Raw genomic sequence first — 14,780 nt, forward strand, 5'->3', positions numbered from 1 at the left:
AAGGCAGGAGAGGAGAAAGAGAGGCGTGTTGTGTTTATGTGTCTCTATTTGTGTGTGCTTGTATGTGTACACCTCAGTAGCCACTCTGGGATTGTAAACACTGACAGCTTCCAATTAGAATCAGCTTTGTTCAACAAACAAACAAGCAGGGAGGAAAGCAGAGAGGTTTACAAAGAAATGACACGACAACACAAGACAAGTGCACCATAGAATCATCAGGGGGGAGGCCAACAAGTACAGGTAGATGAACAGGGCATGCTGGGTATGCAAATGAAGGCAATGAAGCCCAGCACCTGAAGCACAGGGAGAAGTGAGTGGCAGCCTTGCCCAGTCTAATGAGCTGCCTCCGCCATGGCCCAGTGAGCCAAGGTGGAGGTGAGTCACTGACAGGCACCTGCTGAGAGAGAGAAGCAGGGAAGTAAGAGATAGGGGCTGGGAAGAAACACTTGAAGTATAAAGAGCAGACATTAAAGAGACAGAGGAGCATGAGAGAAAGCAGTGTAGGAGAAGTGCGAAAAGAGAGAGACTTTTTAGAAAACAAGTCCAACCTTGCTCTTGTACTTCTGAACACCAAGGCGGAAGCGGACATAAATGTCATCGTGGCCGTACTGCGGCATGTCCAGTCCCTCCACCAAGGTGATACGGAACACCCCACACCACATCTGGTTCTTCTGCTGGGTCCTCAGTGCTGCTGGTTCAGCTGACCGCTGGGATGGTGTGGCCTGGTTCTGCTGCGGGGCAAAGATACACACAGACAGTTAGGGTGTTTCTTTTTCTTTTTTTCTTTAGCACCATGTGCGTGGAGACTCCAGTGCGTTCCCCTCTGTTTACCTGCTCCTGCCTCAGCCTGGCACCTCATCATGTTCACAGAGTGCATGAAAGTAGGACAAAGGTTTACACTATACAGCACATCTCTGTTGGAGCACATTAGCACATCTCTACTGACAGGCAAGCCACACCACGGAGGCTCCTGGAGAGAGAGGAAGAGAGGGACGTCAGCAAGCAGCCAGATGTCCCTGGCTGTGACAGTCCCACTCATCACTGGCTCCCAGACTGAGTGTGGGGAGGCAGGACACTTGGCATACTGCACCAGAGACAGCAGGCAGCAGTGAGTAATGATGCAAACCCCACAGCTCTCTCATCAGCAAATTATGCATACATGCAGTATGTATGGCCAGCATCAGAGTTTACTGCGTGTTGGCTAATTCATTGGATTCTAATTTAACCAATGAAATAACAAATCTTTTCCTCTATCGCGAAGCCATGAAACTAAAAAGATGTTGTGCATTAGAGAACTCTGGAAATCAAGGACAAGCACAGCAAATAATCCACTTCTCCTGCCGTGTGTCACAGAGGGAGTGAGAAAGAGAGGCCTTGATGTGTTTCCATGTAAGAGTTCCCGTGAGGCCATGCGGTGATAGGCCAGGGCTGTAAAAACAAACAGCAGAGAGGTTGTGTAGGGCTGACTGTAATTAAAGAGCAGGACCGTAATCTGCTCTAGCCTCTTTGATTGCCCAGCTCCTTCAGCTGCCCCAGCGACGCTGCTTCAAACAGCCCCACTACAACTCCCCTGCCACTCCGGCCCCTCCTCCTCACTACGGGGTCACAACCCACATTGCCACCCAATCCGAAGGGGATCAAAGCACATCTCAGGGACCTGAATTAACATGGAATACCACAGGCACAGCCCTATAAATATCAGCCCCTTCAAAAGAAGAGGAACAGAGGGAGTGGAGGAGCGATATAAAACAGGCCTCAGCCAAGTCATCCCAAGTGTTTATCTTGGACACATTTCTATCTCAGCGGCCAATAAAACAATTCCACTTAACTGTAAGTGGCCCCTAAAGAGAATCTATTCCTGGTCCTAAAAGGGCTGTGCGATTGCTTCCATATGGTGGGACAGCATGGGGACAAGCACGATGAGCTCAGACCCTGGACCATTTGGCTAGTACCTCAGCACTGTCCATCCACAGCTGTGATATTACATCCTAACATCTGGGTTATTGCCCGCTATGCCTGGGAATTATCAGCCTTGCCGATCTTAGGCATCCCACACTGGCAACATGCCTCGAACAGCAGAGCCCCCCACCCCCCCTCCTCCTCCTCCCACTTCTACCATACGCCCCCCTCCTGTTTGAAACACTATCACACAGCAGAGTTTTACTTCGGCACTTGCCATTCCCTGTCTCTGTGGTGGTAACACAGAGGGAGAAAACGATGTTCTAAAAGAGGGGGAGTAGAGCCGCAAGAGCTGGGTATTCAGCACTTCCAGGATAGGTGTTAAATGCAATAAGATATTGTATGTTTGTCAAAAATGAAATGGGAAAAAAATGGCATTGTTACATTGTTAAATTAGCACTGTGATTTAGGCAGCGGAACGTTGTTCGGAGTCCCATCACACATTTCTGTCTCCCTTTGAGTATCTTTAACCATCTGTAGTGGATAACCTACAATGTGTATGAAAATGGCTTAATTCCTTTGTCATCTAATTTCAAAATGAGATTGTCTACTGGACCATCAAGAGACTGAACAGTGGCAGATGCAGTGACTACATAGGTGTGAATATAAACCCACTCGCTGCAGTGTGAGTCCCAGACAGCCACCCTCCTATTTCACTCTGAATCTAATTACAGCTGCAATATATTGAAAGCCACTTGAGAAGAGATGGAACTTTGTTTACTACAAAACCAAATACTGCTGTATAATACTCATCTAAGGGCTTTTTTATGACAACATATTCAGTCAATACTATTATTTTGGGTTTGATCAGAATGTAATATTGTCCCACACTTTTTCGCAGCAAATGATACCACTGAAAATAATATGCATTGCAAAAAAGGTTCACTATAAAACCACAAAAGAAATAGGCTATTCTGAAACCAAGGTTACACACAAAAGCCTGAGTCCACAGCATACACCTCATTCTTTGTTGCACTATAGTACAGTGAGCTACTGCCCCCTAGTGCTTTTGATCAGGATAGCTGCAAGCTCTGGGCTGTAAAATACACAAGTTGAATGCAATGCTAATAGCTTTCTGGGTATGATTTAGATATTCAAGTTAATAAAATAAATGTAATGATATCACAATCCATACCTTATTTTTCTTTTGTGGCCATCTCTATAAAAAGAAAATAATTATGAGAATCAGTGCAAAGAATTAAGAAACTGTGGACAAATATAATGGCATTGAAAATACTTTGCATGTTAGAAATACTCTTACAGGGCTTCTCTTGATGGTGGCATCTCTGAACATTAAGCAGACTTCAACAATAATTACTCCCATGTCATCTTCTTTACTTTTTGGATCATCAAGACGCAACTCCATTTCATAGGTTCTGATAAAGAGCAGAGAGGCAATGAAGATTGAAGCAGATAAAAACTGATGGTCACTTCTGAATATTTCAATGATGATCTATTCCTTGGAATATAAGAAAATATCTATATTACTCACTTGTACAAATCAAGATCTTTCAGGGGAATGGTGCCGGAACCCATGAACTCGTCAGCGGTCCGATTTTTATCATAGACCTGCAATGACATTACAAAAATAACTTACATTGCAGTGATGGCTCCTGTATTAGGAAGATGATAAAAAAAAGGAGAAGAAAAAAAAAAAGCTTACTCGAACTTCCACATCGTGCTCTCGATTTTGCAGAGGATAAGAGAAGGACTCGTTCCAACGTGGGTTCAGGTTTTTATACACCACTTTGCTCTTATAGAACTGTTTTCCTTCCAGCTTGAATTTCACGTAAGGATCACTAGTACCTAAAATTCACATATAAATAAGGGGAAATCAGCAACAGTGTGTCAACATAAAGTAACAGTAAAATCAAGGTGTAAAAACACTGCTTTCATAGCAATCCACGGCGAAAAGGATTTCTTTGATGCAAAGTATGTTTACTTTGTGTGGAACATATTATCACTTTAGAAATGTACACTGTGGATAAAAACACACACATACACACACACCCTTCCCCCATGCTGGTTGTGTGAGAGACTGAAATATGTGAGGAGGAGGCGCACCCCACACATTGCAAAAACAGAGGGATGTAGCTGTTTAATTGTGAAAGAGTAGAAACACTCGCCAGCATGAGGCAACCAGAAACCAAAATCTAGAAGCAACCAGTGTTAATCTCTCAAGCCTGTTAAGAAAGTCTGTTTGTGAGTGGGGTGGGGGTATGGGACTTCTTTGTTTCTGCAATTGCATGCAGATTGGCCAAAAAATGAAAGCCAGTCCCATGCCTTCATTTGTATAGGGGAATAAAGGGGTGCTTGAGAGAGCCTGCAGGGAAGCTTGAATCACATGACAAAGGCCCTGTGGGGATGGGCTGTCAGGCCTGTCAGCTCCCCACTCCAAATGAACATCTCGCAAAGGCAGGCAGGACCCACAGCAGCTCCACCCTGCCAGCCTGTGACAGGGAAACCTCCAGGCAACTTGACAGGAGGAGAATGTGGCAGCTAGCAAGGAGAAAAGCTCTGGCATGACTGAGAACGGTGACGATGGAAATTAATGGGGAAAAAAGGGGAGAACAAAAACCAAGGAGTGGGGGCCGGTGGCGTGGGTCCTTTCAGAATATGTAATGACAATGTATGCCATTGGTGGGCCTTTGGCACCGTGTTGATTGTTGGGCAAACAGTGGAAAGACAGGGGGCGTGTGGGGATTGCATCATCATGGTGCCATCTTGTCAAGGAAAGTAAGGTCTCAACTAGCAGGGAATAGGCCACTGGGTTTGGAGGGTGCCCTGCCACCATGCAGGAGAAAAACAGTTAAGCATCATATAAAAAAAAAGAAAGAAAAAAAAAAGGGGGTATAATACCTGCCAAGCCAAGGGTTTATATTTTAAACTACCTCATGGCTTTGAAATACATTTCAAGTTTCTGCAATGTAAACTATATTTAGTTTAAATAATTAAGTAAAATAATATAAATTTCTTTTTTTTAAATCATTAAAAAATTAAATATACAGTCAGTTAATAATCATAGATAATGAGACCACACTTAATCAATTAATTTACTCATGTGTTGTAGTCCCATTTATGCCCACTTGATGTCATTGCTTTCCCAAAGTAAACTCCACAGAGCCTCAGGGAAGGGTCATGTTGCATGTGAATTTGTGATTCACGGTGTCAGTCTTTCTCTCACAGATCAATATGATTGTTACTGGTATCCAAAATCTCAACAGGCAACACTGATTGATTTTATACCTGAATGTGTGAATAAATAATCATAAACAGTATAGCCTCATTTTCAATAATAAAAACCTAAAGAAATTTGTGAGCCATATGACATTAAGAGATACGAGTATGTCAATGTCAATTAAATTCACAACAAAATTTACCACCAATAATCCATGGCATACTGTTTTAAAATAAGCCGTTTAAACAGACGATAGTACCAGTGGTTTCTTGTAAGGAGTACCGATTGCTTTATCCCGGTCTGTCTTTTTTCATACTGGTCTGACAGCATACTTCTAATTTTTTTTCTGTCTGCATACACCACTTGACAAGAGACATCATCCTAACAAGTAAACAGGAGCATTAACTGAACGTGTCTCATCTTGCCTTTATACACAATAACACATTTTCCATTCACTACTTTCCAAAGTCTGATTGGTTCATAAACACAACAAGATTAACAAGATGTATACGTACATGCAGTGCTTCATCAAGGGTGAACCCTTGCTACAAGTGAACACACAAAGAACTGTGTGTTTTTAGGATGCACAAGAAGTTAAATACATTTTGGCATCTCTTGATATGTACCAATTCATCAAAAAAAACACCCTACAGTTAAGACAACAGTGTGACGTTGGCTTATAAAGAGATTGCATTTATCCTCTTAAGATCCCAGTGAGATCACTACTTCGTCTTTCAGGCTTTGAAAAGCCACTATACATCACCTGCGTGCTGTTGACCTACCAGAGCGCTTGTCCCTGATGACCAGGTTCTTTCCCTGCTTTAAGTTGATGTTCAGGAGGTATTTCTGGAGCGGGAAAGGTGCTTGAACCTCGGACCCTGCTGACATAACCTGTGGAGAGCCATTCACATTTATATGCTTTCTCAGATGCTTGCTTTACTTCAATGGGCATAGTAGTCCAGTAAGTACTCACAGAGATGTCTGAAGGATCCTGCACATTTTCTTCAAAGAAGTCATACATTTCGCTGCTCATCTACATAGAAAAAGGTTGGAATGACATTTTATAAAAACATCATCTGACTGCAAACATTTACAAGAGTACAGTGAAGCTGAGATGGCCAGGTTACTTGTAGTTTTCTTCTTCTTTTTTTTTTTTACATTGACGTTCCCTCTGACTAAGGAGAATGTCATTTAGGGACAATGTGTCTGCGGTGTGTAAATAATGTTAACATGAGAAAGAAGTGAGAAATGTGCAGTAATGTGAGATGTGAACATTTTTTATAAAGTTATGCATGCATTGTGTCCAACTTGTAACACTGGTTCTCAACTGGTTTCTATATCTAAGAGTCATCTAGAACAGACTTAGTTTCAGTTATAAACAGGAACTGTCAAATCCAAGATAGCCACCATTTAACATTTGACACTAACTTTATTTTTTGATATTTTGCACAAGTGAACTGATTGATTACTATCATAAAGTATATGCTTACACATAAAAAATGAATATCTACTTTGTGCAAGTCACCATTTTATAAAGTGAGGACACCTCTTAGCATAACATCTTGTGTGAAGTGTGTGAAGGAACTAACCAAGCCACTTGAAAGTAAAATGAAAGCATTTAAGTGAATGTGAGAAATGTTGAAATACATTTTGTTACTCAAAGTACTAACTGGCAGTGTTGCTTAATGGTACATTTTTAAAAGAATATGTGTTTTTATTTATAATGCCCGACTGCATACTTTTATCAAATTAGTTTCAACTCTCTATGTGCACTGTCTGTGACTGGATCAGTTTAGATCAGTGTTATTTCTCACTATACTAGAAAATCACTAAAAGACTATGCATATTTAAAATGACAAATCTACAGTGCATGTAAACTTTAAATAGAAATCCTCTGTAGTTAAATAAGCGTAATGAAACTGACCTCTAGGTCTTCCAGGCCCTCTTCATTCTGAGCTTCAAGTAGAGCCTCTTCTGTGTAGAACTGTCTCATCATAAAGGGCGAAAAGGGCTCACGGTCCGGTTCCTCCGGGTCTGTCGACCAGGGCATGTTGACTTGCTCCTCGCTGGGGGTACCACAGGCAGAATCCATTGAGGTACCATCACCACTCTCCAATGGAGTACCCAGGGAATCCAATGTCAAGGAAATGCTATCGGGAACAAGAGCATTTTTTCTGCGGGCTGGAGGTGATCCTTTATCAGATGACGACTTTCTCTGTTCAAATGATGGGATCCTCCTTTCTATGTTTGGCTTCACTTGATCTCCCAATGAGCTTGCTCTGGCCACTGCTCCTGCAAGAACGTCTGAGACCAATCTATCCTCTCCAGTGAGACTCTCTCTTTTTATCAGGTCTGGTATTGGTGAAGAAACTTGTGTGTTTGTAGAAACAGATCTTGGGGCAGGAACAGGGTCAAGGGTAAATGTTGGTACATTTCCCTGGCCTCTCTTATCCACTTGTGCATACAAGGCTCCTGGGGTTGGGTTCATCTGGTCCTCTGAGCCTTGATCTACCACATCATCAGTTTCCTCACGGAGCGTCGTCGACTCGTTAGGAACACTAAACCTAGTGAAAGCAGCTGAGTGATCTTTATGAAGCCTGGCTGATTCAGGAATTGTTTCATATAGTCTGTCTGCGAAATGTAGTCCATCGCCACCACTGGCATTAGAATCAGTATCACTCAGACGGGAAGAGAGACCAAAAGAGTCGGTATCTGTAGGAAAGGCTTCACCTGGCACCAAATTAAGGTCTGGTACAGAAATACTGCGTCGACTGGCCAGATTCCTCCCCTGCTTGGCAAGTGCCTTCTTACCAGGCTTCTTTAGGTGTGGAAACTTTGTCTTCATACGCAAATTCTCCAAGAAAGTCTTTTTCTTACCCTCCATCTTGAGTGATACCTTTCAGGTTGGAAAAAAAAAGTAATGTCCTTTGTTTTACAAATCAGGGTGCAACAAGGTGTCCTAAGAACTGTTCAGACTCAGTCAAGGGTTAATACAACAACAGCCAAATTTAGAATGTGACTATTGACATATCTACAAAAATGTTGGAAACAAACACAATTAGCTCTGAGCAAAAAGTATTAAACCTCTGCCAAACCTGCCAAAGTGATTACAACATTATTAGCCATGGAAGTAATCAGCATTGTCATAGTAAATGCTTATCATTCATGTTAAGGCTTGATGTCTGATCTTATTTTAACAATTCTGAATAAACTATTTCACCATAGTGACCATACATGACCTCACATCTTGGATCATCTCAATCCAACTTAGTCAAAGAAAACATTGTGCCTTACCTGTTCAGTTGACCTCTGCTGAAAAGCTTGACAGAGAAACAAGCTGATTCGCTTTCCACCAAGAGCAGCAGTAAATTATCCAACAAGCAGCTCAGCCATCCTAGCTATGATGAGAAAGAGGAAGAAGTCCAAAGCTCTTCAAAAGACAACTGAGTTACCTTTCCTGCTTGGGAGCAGCTTTGAAGAGAAGTGATTGGTGGAGAGGCCAAGCTGCGTTAAACTAGCCATACCAGTCTCACCGGGTCAGTTTCAACGACTATGATAATGCCAGTACATGATGTGTTGAGCCCTGCCCAGGTCTACCATGACGGATGGAGTGACAACAGTACAGTATGACAAGTTATGTGAGGTAAGAGTAACCAGATGACAAATGTCCAGGAAACTAAGACACTGTAACAACAGATTAAATAGACACTGAGTCAATGAAACTATGATGAAAACGTTGCTCACAATCCAGTTTTGTCAGTCTGTTTTTTGTTGATTTGAATATTTGACTGTTTATTTGCATTTGTTAGGCTATTTGCTTGTTTTAAGACTTGCATACACGTACACTTCCTCTAATATGGGTTCTCTTATAGGTCCAAGTATTTGAAAATGTACTTAATGCCATAATCTAGCCTAATTCTACAATACAACTGTCCTTCATATCTGTCCAAAACAGTCCCAAAATACTGCTGATGGATTCGGCAACATGACTGTGGCATATGAAATGCGAAATGATGAAATGATCTGTTCATCTTATCTCATCCCTCATCTTCAGCACGGATCTGGCACTCAGTGGCATCCTTGTCATACCAAACTCCATTTCTTTCACACAGCCACATATTTGTTTACAGTGGAACAAGGTTTAGCCTAAGCTCGTCAAAAGTGAGCATTTGTGTTTGTAAAGTATAAACTATAGCTGTGTGTCCACACATAGAAGCCACCCACTGGTGTTCACTCTCCCTCTCCTTGTCTGCGCCTAACGGCGGAGACTACAGTATATGACAACAGATGTGTTTGAGTTTGGACTGAGTCTTGTTCAATATTTGCTAATGTCTTAAGGAGATCAGGCCCACATGAAAGAACCCCAACTTGGCTCCTAGTTGAAAGGCAGGGCGAGGGATCTGAACAGGGCAAGCCCCTATGGCAGGTGGCCTGTCGCCCTCCTTCTCACACAACTCAAACATCCCAAAACCCCGCATGGTTACTCTAAACATGCATACTGGACCTGTTCCAGGTTGCAGCACAGCTGGTCTGATGGACAGGAATCCAAGAACATGCACTTGGGGACACACATAAAGAGTGATGCACATGCATGTCTACAGAGTGAATACATGATGGACTATTGAACTAGTCAGCTGACCTTTACCCGCTGTTCGTCTAGCAGTGTTTTATGATTTGCTACTCAGTTAATGGCAGAATAAAAAGGTATCCTACACATATGTGTGTTGCAACACAACAGTAAAGAAAACATAAATTAATTCAACTTTGACAAACAACTTTAAGTACCTAGTAAACCTAATATTTTACCGGGAGGAAACTTTTTTTTTTTAAAGTTAGCTTAATGATGGGGAATTTTCTCTAGCTAGCTGTGCTTCATATTTGGACGTAGGCTTTTATTCAACTGCTTTAAGAAACTCATACAATTGAATTCGGTAAATGTAAATGTAAATGTACTGTATAGTACACACTCCCCTATTGAAATGCCGTTAAATGAAAGGACTAAGTTTTATTCCCAAACGGAAAAAGCTACTCACCTAGGCCTACAAGTAACTCACAAGTAGCTCACTTCTGAAGTGATGGAACTTACTTTGTGTTCCTGATTCCCTGTGGATGTATATTGCCTTTATATACTGTAGGCAATATCTGACAGGTCCAGCCAGCTATTTTGTAGCTACCTGTTGTTTTCCCCACACAGTTGTTAGCTTCAGTCGTTGACTGATTCACCTGAGTTTAGCCACCAAGGTATCAGCTCATTGTGTTACAGTGCCTCCTGCTGGTGACACCCTGGAACTACACTGATGCCTCCTGCATGGTTTGCATTTTGTTCTGTAGAAATAATCTTATCACATAACCTTTCAGTTCAACTGAAGGCTAAGGCTAAGCACCAGTAATGGTAACATATATAAAATATTTTAATATTCCTGATATTCTGACTGGAGTTGTGTAATTAGGCTAGTGCTTTTACTTCTGCTTCTTTAATAGACCAGTGTGCTCTTATGAAACAAGTTCCGAGCATTTATCTGACCTCTGATCTCAGCCATTGAATCATGACATGTAGCCTCTGTTTATTTTTTCATATTATTTCATGAATAGGAATTTCTTTGTATGTCTGACAATCTTCTTATATAAGTCAAAGGAGTCGAAGATTTTAACAGGATTATCCTGTTTATCTCAGCAGGTTATGGCAGCGTCCTCAGGCTGGGTACCAACTGATCTACGCAGTCAACAAAATGCATTTTTTGAAGTGAAATTCAAAGATGAGTAGACATTGAGTTCAGATTGAGCATACACTGAGGTGTTTAATAAAGTTGACAGTTTCTACTGTTTGGGACTTCACATGAGAACAAATTCTATGTAAGAGTTGTTTACTTCATTTTATACAGAATAAGAGAGATAACCTAAATTACACATTAAAAGCCAATATTTGTACTTTTGTGAAGTATACAAATTTTGTACAACAATATCTAGCATAGTATCTTATTTGTTTAATAAAAAGTTCACTTGAATATTTATTGAATGATGAAAATAAAATAACACATTCAAGGGAAATAAAATGTAGATTAACTTAAAATCTCTTTCAATTTTGAAACAAATAATTTCATTATTGGCAACAAAGTCCAGCTTGTGCCGCCAAACGGTCTGAGCATCCAAACCGAAAACAGCTTCTTTAGTTAAGTGAACTATCAACTACAAACACTTACCAAACACGTAGTTCTGTTTATAAAAGCCATGAAGCAAAGCAGTGTACTCTTGCACAGCAAAGTGAAGAAAGTCTTCTACAAAGGTTCATTGATTACCCTTTCCTTTCACATTCATCAGTTGTGCACAACTTGGACATTGACCCAAAGAGCAAAGTCTATCACAGTGCATTCCCCATGCATTTTCTTGTGTGAGTCTTTTCTGAGAAGAGGCAGGTCTGGTCAAGTTTGAGTGATATCTGCATTTTTGTTTTGTTTTTTTCTTTAACTGAGAGAAAATAAAAGTGGTGTAATTCTTCTTTGGGATAAGGCATTTCCTCACTGTGCATATATAGACAAACTACAAAATTCCCTGATATGTTATCAAGTGCTAAAGTATGTGCTCAACTACGAGGTGATGCTGCCAAGACAGGCAGACAATTTTTGTTGTAGTCATATATTATTGCTATTTCCACCTGCTGTGTCATACTAGATAACATTATGAACTACTATACATCATGTAATGTCTACTAATGTATATGAATATGAAAAGACTGCCCTGGGGGGGATCCAAATCAATCAGTTTAATAAAATGTATCATATGCATCTTGACGATCGGGCACTTCAGGATAAGAGGCAAACAGTCTCTTCCTTTATTGATTATATGTGACCTGTAATGACATCATATTCAGTGTATGTCATGTGAATTGAGGTTAAAACTGCATAGATCATATGGGCTTATACTGAGAACTAGTGTGGAGTTGACGATGGGGGTGGGGGTGGGGAGTGGGGTGGGTGCTTGGACAGAAACCTCAGAAACACACACAAGATATGTCATGGCAAATGCAGAGCGATAACTTCACTTGTACAGCAAACTTCTCATACAAATGTGTGCAATCCAGCAGTGAGATTGAAGTCAATGACTTGCATTGTTGTTGTTGTTGTTGTTGTTGTAAATGATTTAGCTGCTGAATTATTTGCTTCTGTGATGGAGAAGAAAACAAGTCACAGCCTCTTTTCCCTCTCTGCAACGCGCGATGACTGAGGCATCAGCCTCGTGCTGCAACACCTTTCACATACATGACTTTAGCGCCTTCAAATTTTCACTTTTCTGGCTCCTAAGGTTCCTAGGCCTACAGTACTCCTACAAGTTATAGGGCATTGATATAAGATACAATTTCTGTAGCCAATTAAGGAAACACATGAGTATTTTTGTACATAATTATGACTGACATTTCAAGTAGACTGCGATATTTACAACCACATGTGGGCACAGGCAAGTTTTGTGTGAAGGTCAGCAGCCACTTTTCCATGTGTGTGTCCTCTGCTTAAATTCCATTAAACCAGTGACAGGATAGTGGAAATGGCCAGAGAAATGGCATGTCTTTCAGTTGAGCTACATGCAATAACAATAGATAATTCTTCAATGTGGGGCTGGGACCTTGGGATTGAATGTTGGCAGTGTATTCCGCAGCTGCTGGTACACAACTAACACGAGCTAACACAATAGGAGGGAAGAAACCCTATTTCCCCTAGCCTTGTGATCATCCTTCACAAATATGAAAATAGTGGAACTTCAACCTCACAGCATTATTATTACAATGTCTTAAGGACAAACAGTCACCACTAATAGAGAAAGAAAAAAAAAACAAATCGACCATCTGGAACTGAAACACACAGGAGATTATGTTGATAATTCAATTTAGAAGAGATGACAGTAAAATGAACACAATAGCAAATATGGACCAGTGAATGATCTACGTTTTTTTTAAGGGTCTACTCTTGTAAACTTGGCTGTAATCCACAAAAATATACTTTTCTTGAAAACAGCGATCGTGCAGTACTTTCAGTACGCACTCACACCCTGGTGATATATATTAAAGTCACTATTTACACAACAAAAGAAAATGTTTGGCTCAAATTTTCAATTATACAAACAGAACAGCAAATGTTCATGGCTTTAGATATCAATTCATGATCTGGTTTACACGACTTTACACTGTTTGTAATAAAGCACAATAAAAAATAAACCTATGGCGAGAGAAATGGTGCATTTGAGTGAACTGTTAGGAAAACCATAGCAACTGTACAAAACAACACAAAAGAACAGCTTTGGCTTATATTACTGATGAACTGTTAGCAAATGTGAACGTGTTGATTTTCTCACCAGTTCAACTGGATAGGTTCGCATTATCATAATTGCACATTTATATATCCTACTCTTTTAAATTAGAAAATGTCATTATTGCGATAAATTCTGTTGCCATTTTGTTTTTTTTTACCTCCCCAACAGCATTGTTTCGTTGATTCACTAAAGTAGTCTCAACTGTTGTTCTTTGTATGACCAAAATTCCTGTATAGCACTCATTAACCTCATGCTGTCTGTTTCTCCTGATCAACTGAATTAATAAATTACAAGAGGCCACTTGAGACAAAGGTCTTGTATGGTTACAGCATGATTTGAAAAGATAGTTCTTGCAGTGAATGTCATATGTAAGGGTCCTCAGCCTGAAAGCAACACAACTTTCTCTGATTGTTTGCAACATGCGAGCACAACAGCAAAACAGCAACTACATGTAAGTGTCTGACTAGACCAGTGACTACAATAATCTACTGCCTATTGTTTAACATTTTTCTTTCTTCTTCTTCAGCAAAAGTCATCTGAATTGCACCAAGTACCTGATACCACCTGCTTGTGCATATAATTCAGTCCAGCTAACCGACTTTTTTTTTTTTTTAATCTCACTGTATCAGTTTGAGAATTGACTTTAGATATGTCCTGACATGTCTTTTTACATTACATCTCAGCCTTACAAATTGAAATGGAGTTGAATAACTGTATCATAATGATAGCTCTAAGGACCCTTCTCTTTCTTTTATCGCCATGTCTAACCCCTCCCTCTCTGACTGGCTGGTGACTGGAGGCTTGATCGGGGCTCTTTATGTCACCCATGTGTCCATGCGCAAGCGCTTGACCGAGGGGCTCTCCCTGTCCTCAGAGCCAGCAGGGGGTCTTCCCAGCCCTAGCGGGGAGTGGAAGTCTGGCCGGTGGTCTTCACGATCGCTGCCGTCATATGAGCTACAAGAGGAGCTGAGGCTGTCGGCAGGTGAGCGTCCCAGAACTTCCTGTCGGCTGGACCCTTGCTGCGGCTGTTGAGGGGGGAAGCCGGACGGGGTTACGCGCTCCCGTGGCGGCGAAATGGGCTCAGACTTGATGTTTATGCTCTGGCTGGTGTTGATGGATAGGTTGGAGCCCTGAGGTAGGTGACCTCCACCACTGCAGGAAAGACAAGCAGGGTATTTTATGTTCAGAACAAAAAATGAGACAACAAATGTGAGGTGCAACAATGTGAAAAAGCCAGAAATATGTAGATGTGTGATTCAGCATAATATCACAGAGCGCAGTGGGTGTTGCTTTTATGTGAGGGCGTCTGGAGAGTGTGCTTTTGTTTGGAAGTGTGTTACTC

At 41.1% G+C, this 14,780-nt stretch overlaps 2 protein-coding genes across 14 annotated transcripts in view; both read right to left on the reverse strand.

The window, feature by feature from the left end:
• Positions 1 to 8,021, reverse strand: part of mctp2a (multiple C2 domains, transmembrane 2a) — a gene marked incomplete at both ends in the record, with an annotated part of 30,106 nt that extends 22,085 nt beyond the window's left edge. The window contains 9 exons of the mRNA XM_083973528.1: positions 549 to 731; positions 3,095 to 3,118; positions 3,221 to 3,335; positions 3,452 to 3,528; positions 3,623 to 3,765; positions 5,920 to 6,025; positions 6,111 to 6,170; positions 7,062 to 7,287; positions 7,603 to 8,021. Coding sequence (XP_083829654.1) covers positions 549 to 731; positions 3,095 to 3,118; positions 3,221 to 3,335; positions 3,452 to 3,528; positions 3,623 to 3,765; positions 5,920 to 6,025; positions 6,111 to 6,170; positions 7,062 to 7,287; positions 7,603 to 8,021 — 1,353 coding nt within the window. The remainder of the gene's footprint in view (positions 1 to 548; positions 732 to 3,094; positions 3,119 to 3,220; positions 3,336 to 3,451; positions 3,529 to 3,622; positions 3,766 to 5,919; positions 6,026 to 6,110; positions 6,171 to 7,061; positions 7,288 to 7,602) is intronic.
• Positions 8,022 to 11,113: 3,092 nt separating this feature from the next.
• Positions 11,114 to 14,780, reverse strand: part of mef2aa (myocyte enhancer factor 2aa) — a 59,407-nt gene continuing 55,740 nt past the window's right edge. For all 13 annotated transcript variants that reach the window (XM_083973655.1, XM_083973653.1, XM_083973663.1 and 10 more), the window contains one exon: positions 11,114 to 14,590. In XM_083973655.1, the coding sequence (XP_083829781.1) occupies positions 14,254 to 14,590 (337 nt within the window). In that variant the 3' untranslated portion in view covers positions 11,114 to 14,253. The remainder of the gene's footprint in view (positions 14,591 to 14,780) is intronic.

This window comes from Trachurus trachurus (genome assembly GCF_905171665.1).
Source record: "Trachurus trachurus genome assembly, chromosome: 6".
NCBI lineage: Eukaryota > Metazoa > Chordata > Actinopteri > Carangiformes > Carangidae > Trachurus > Trachurus trachurus.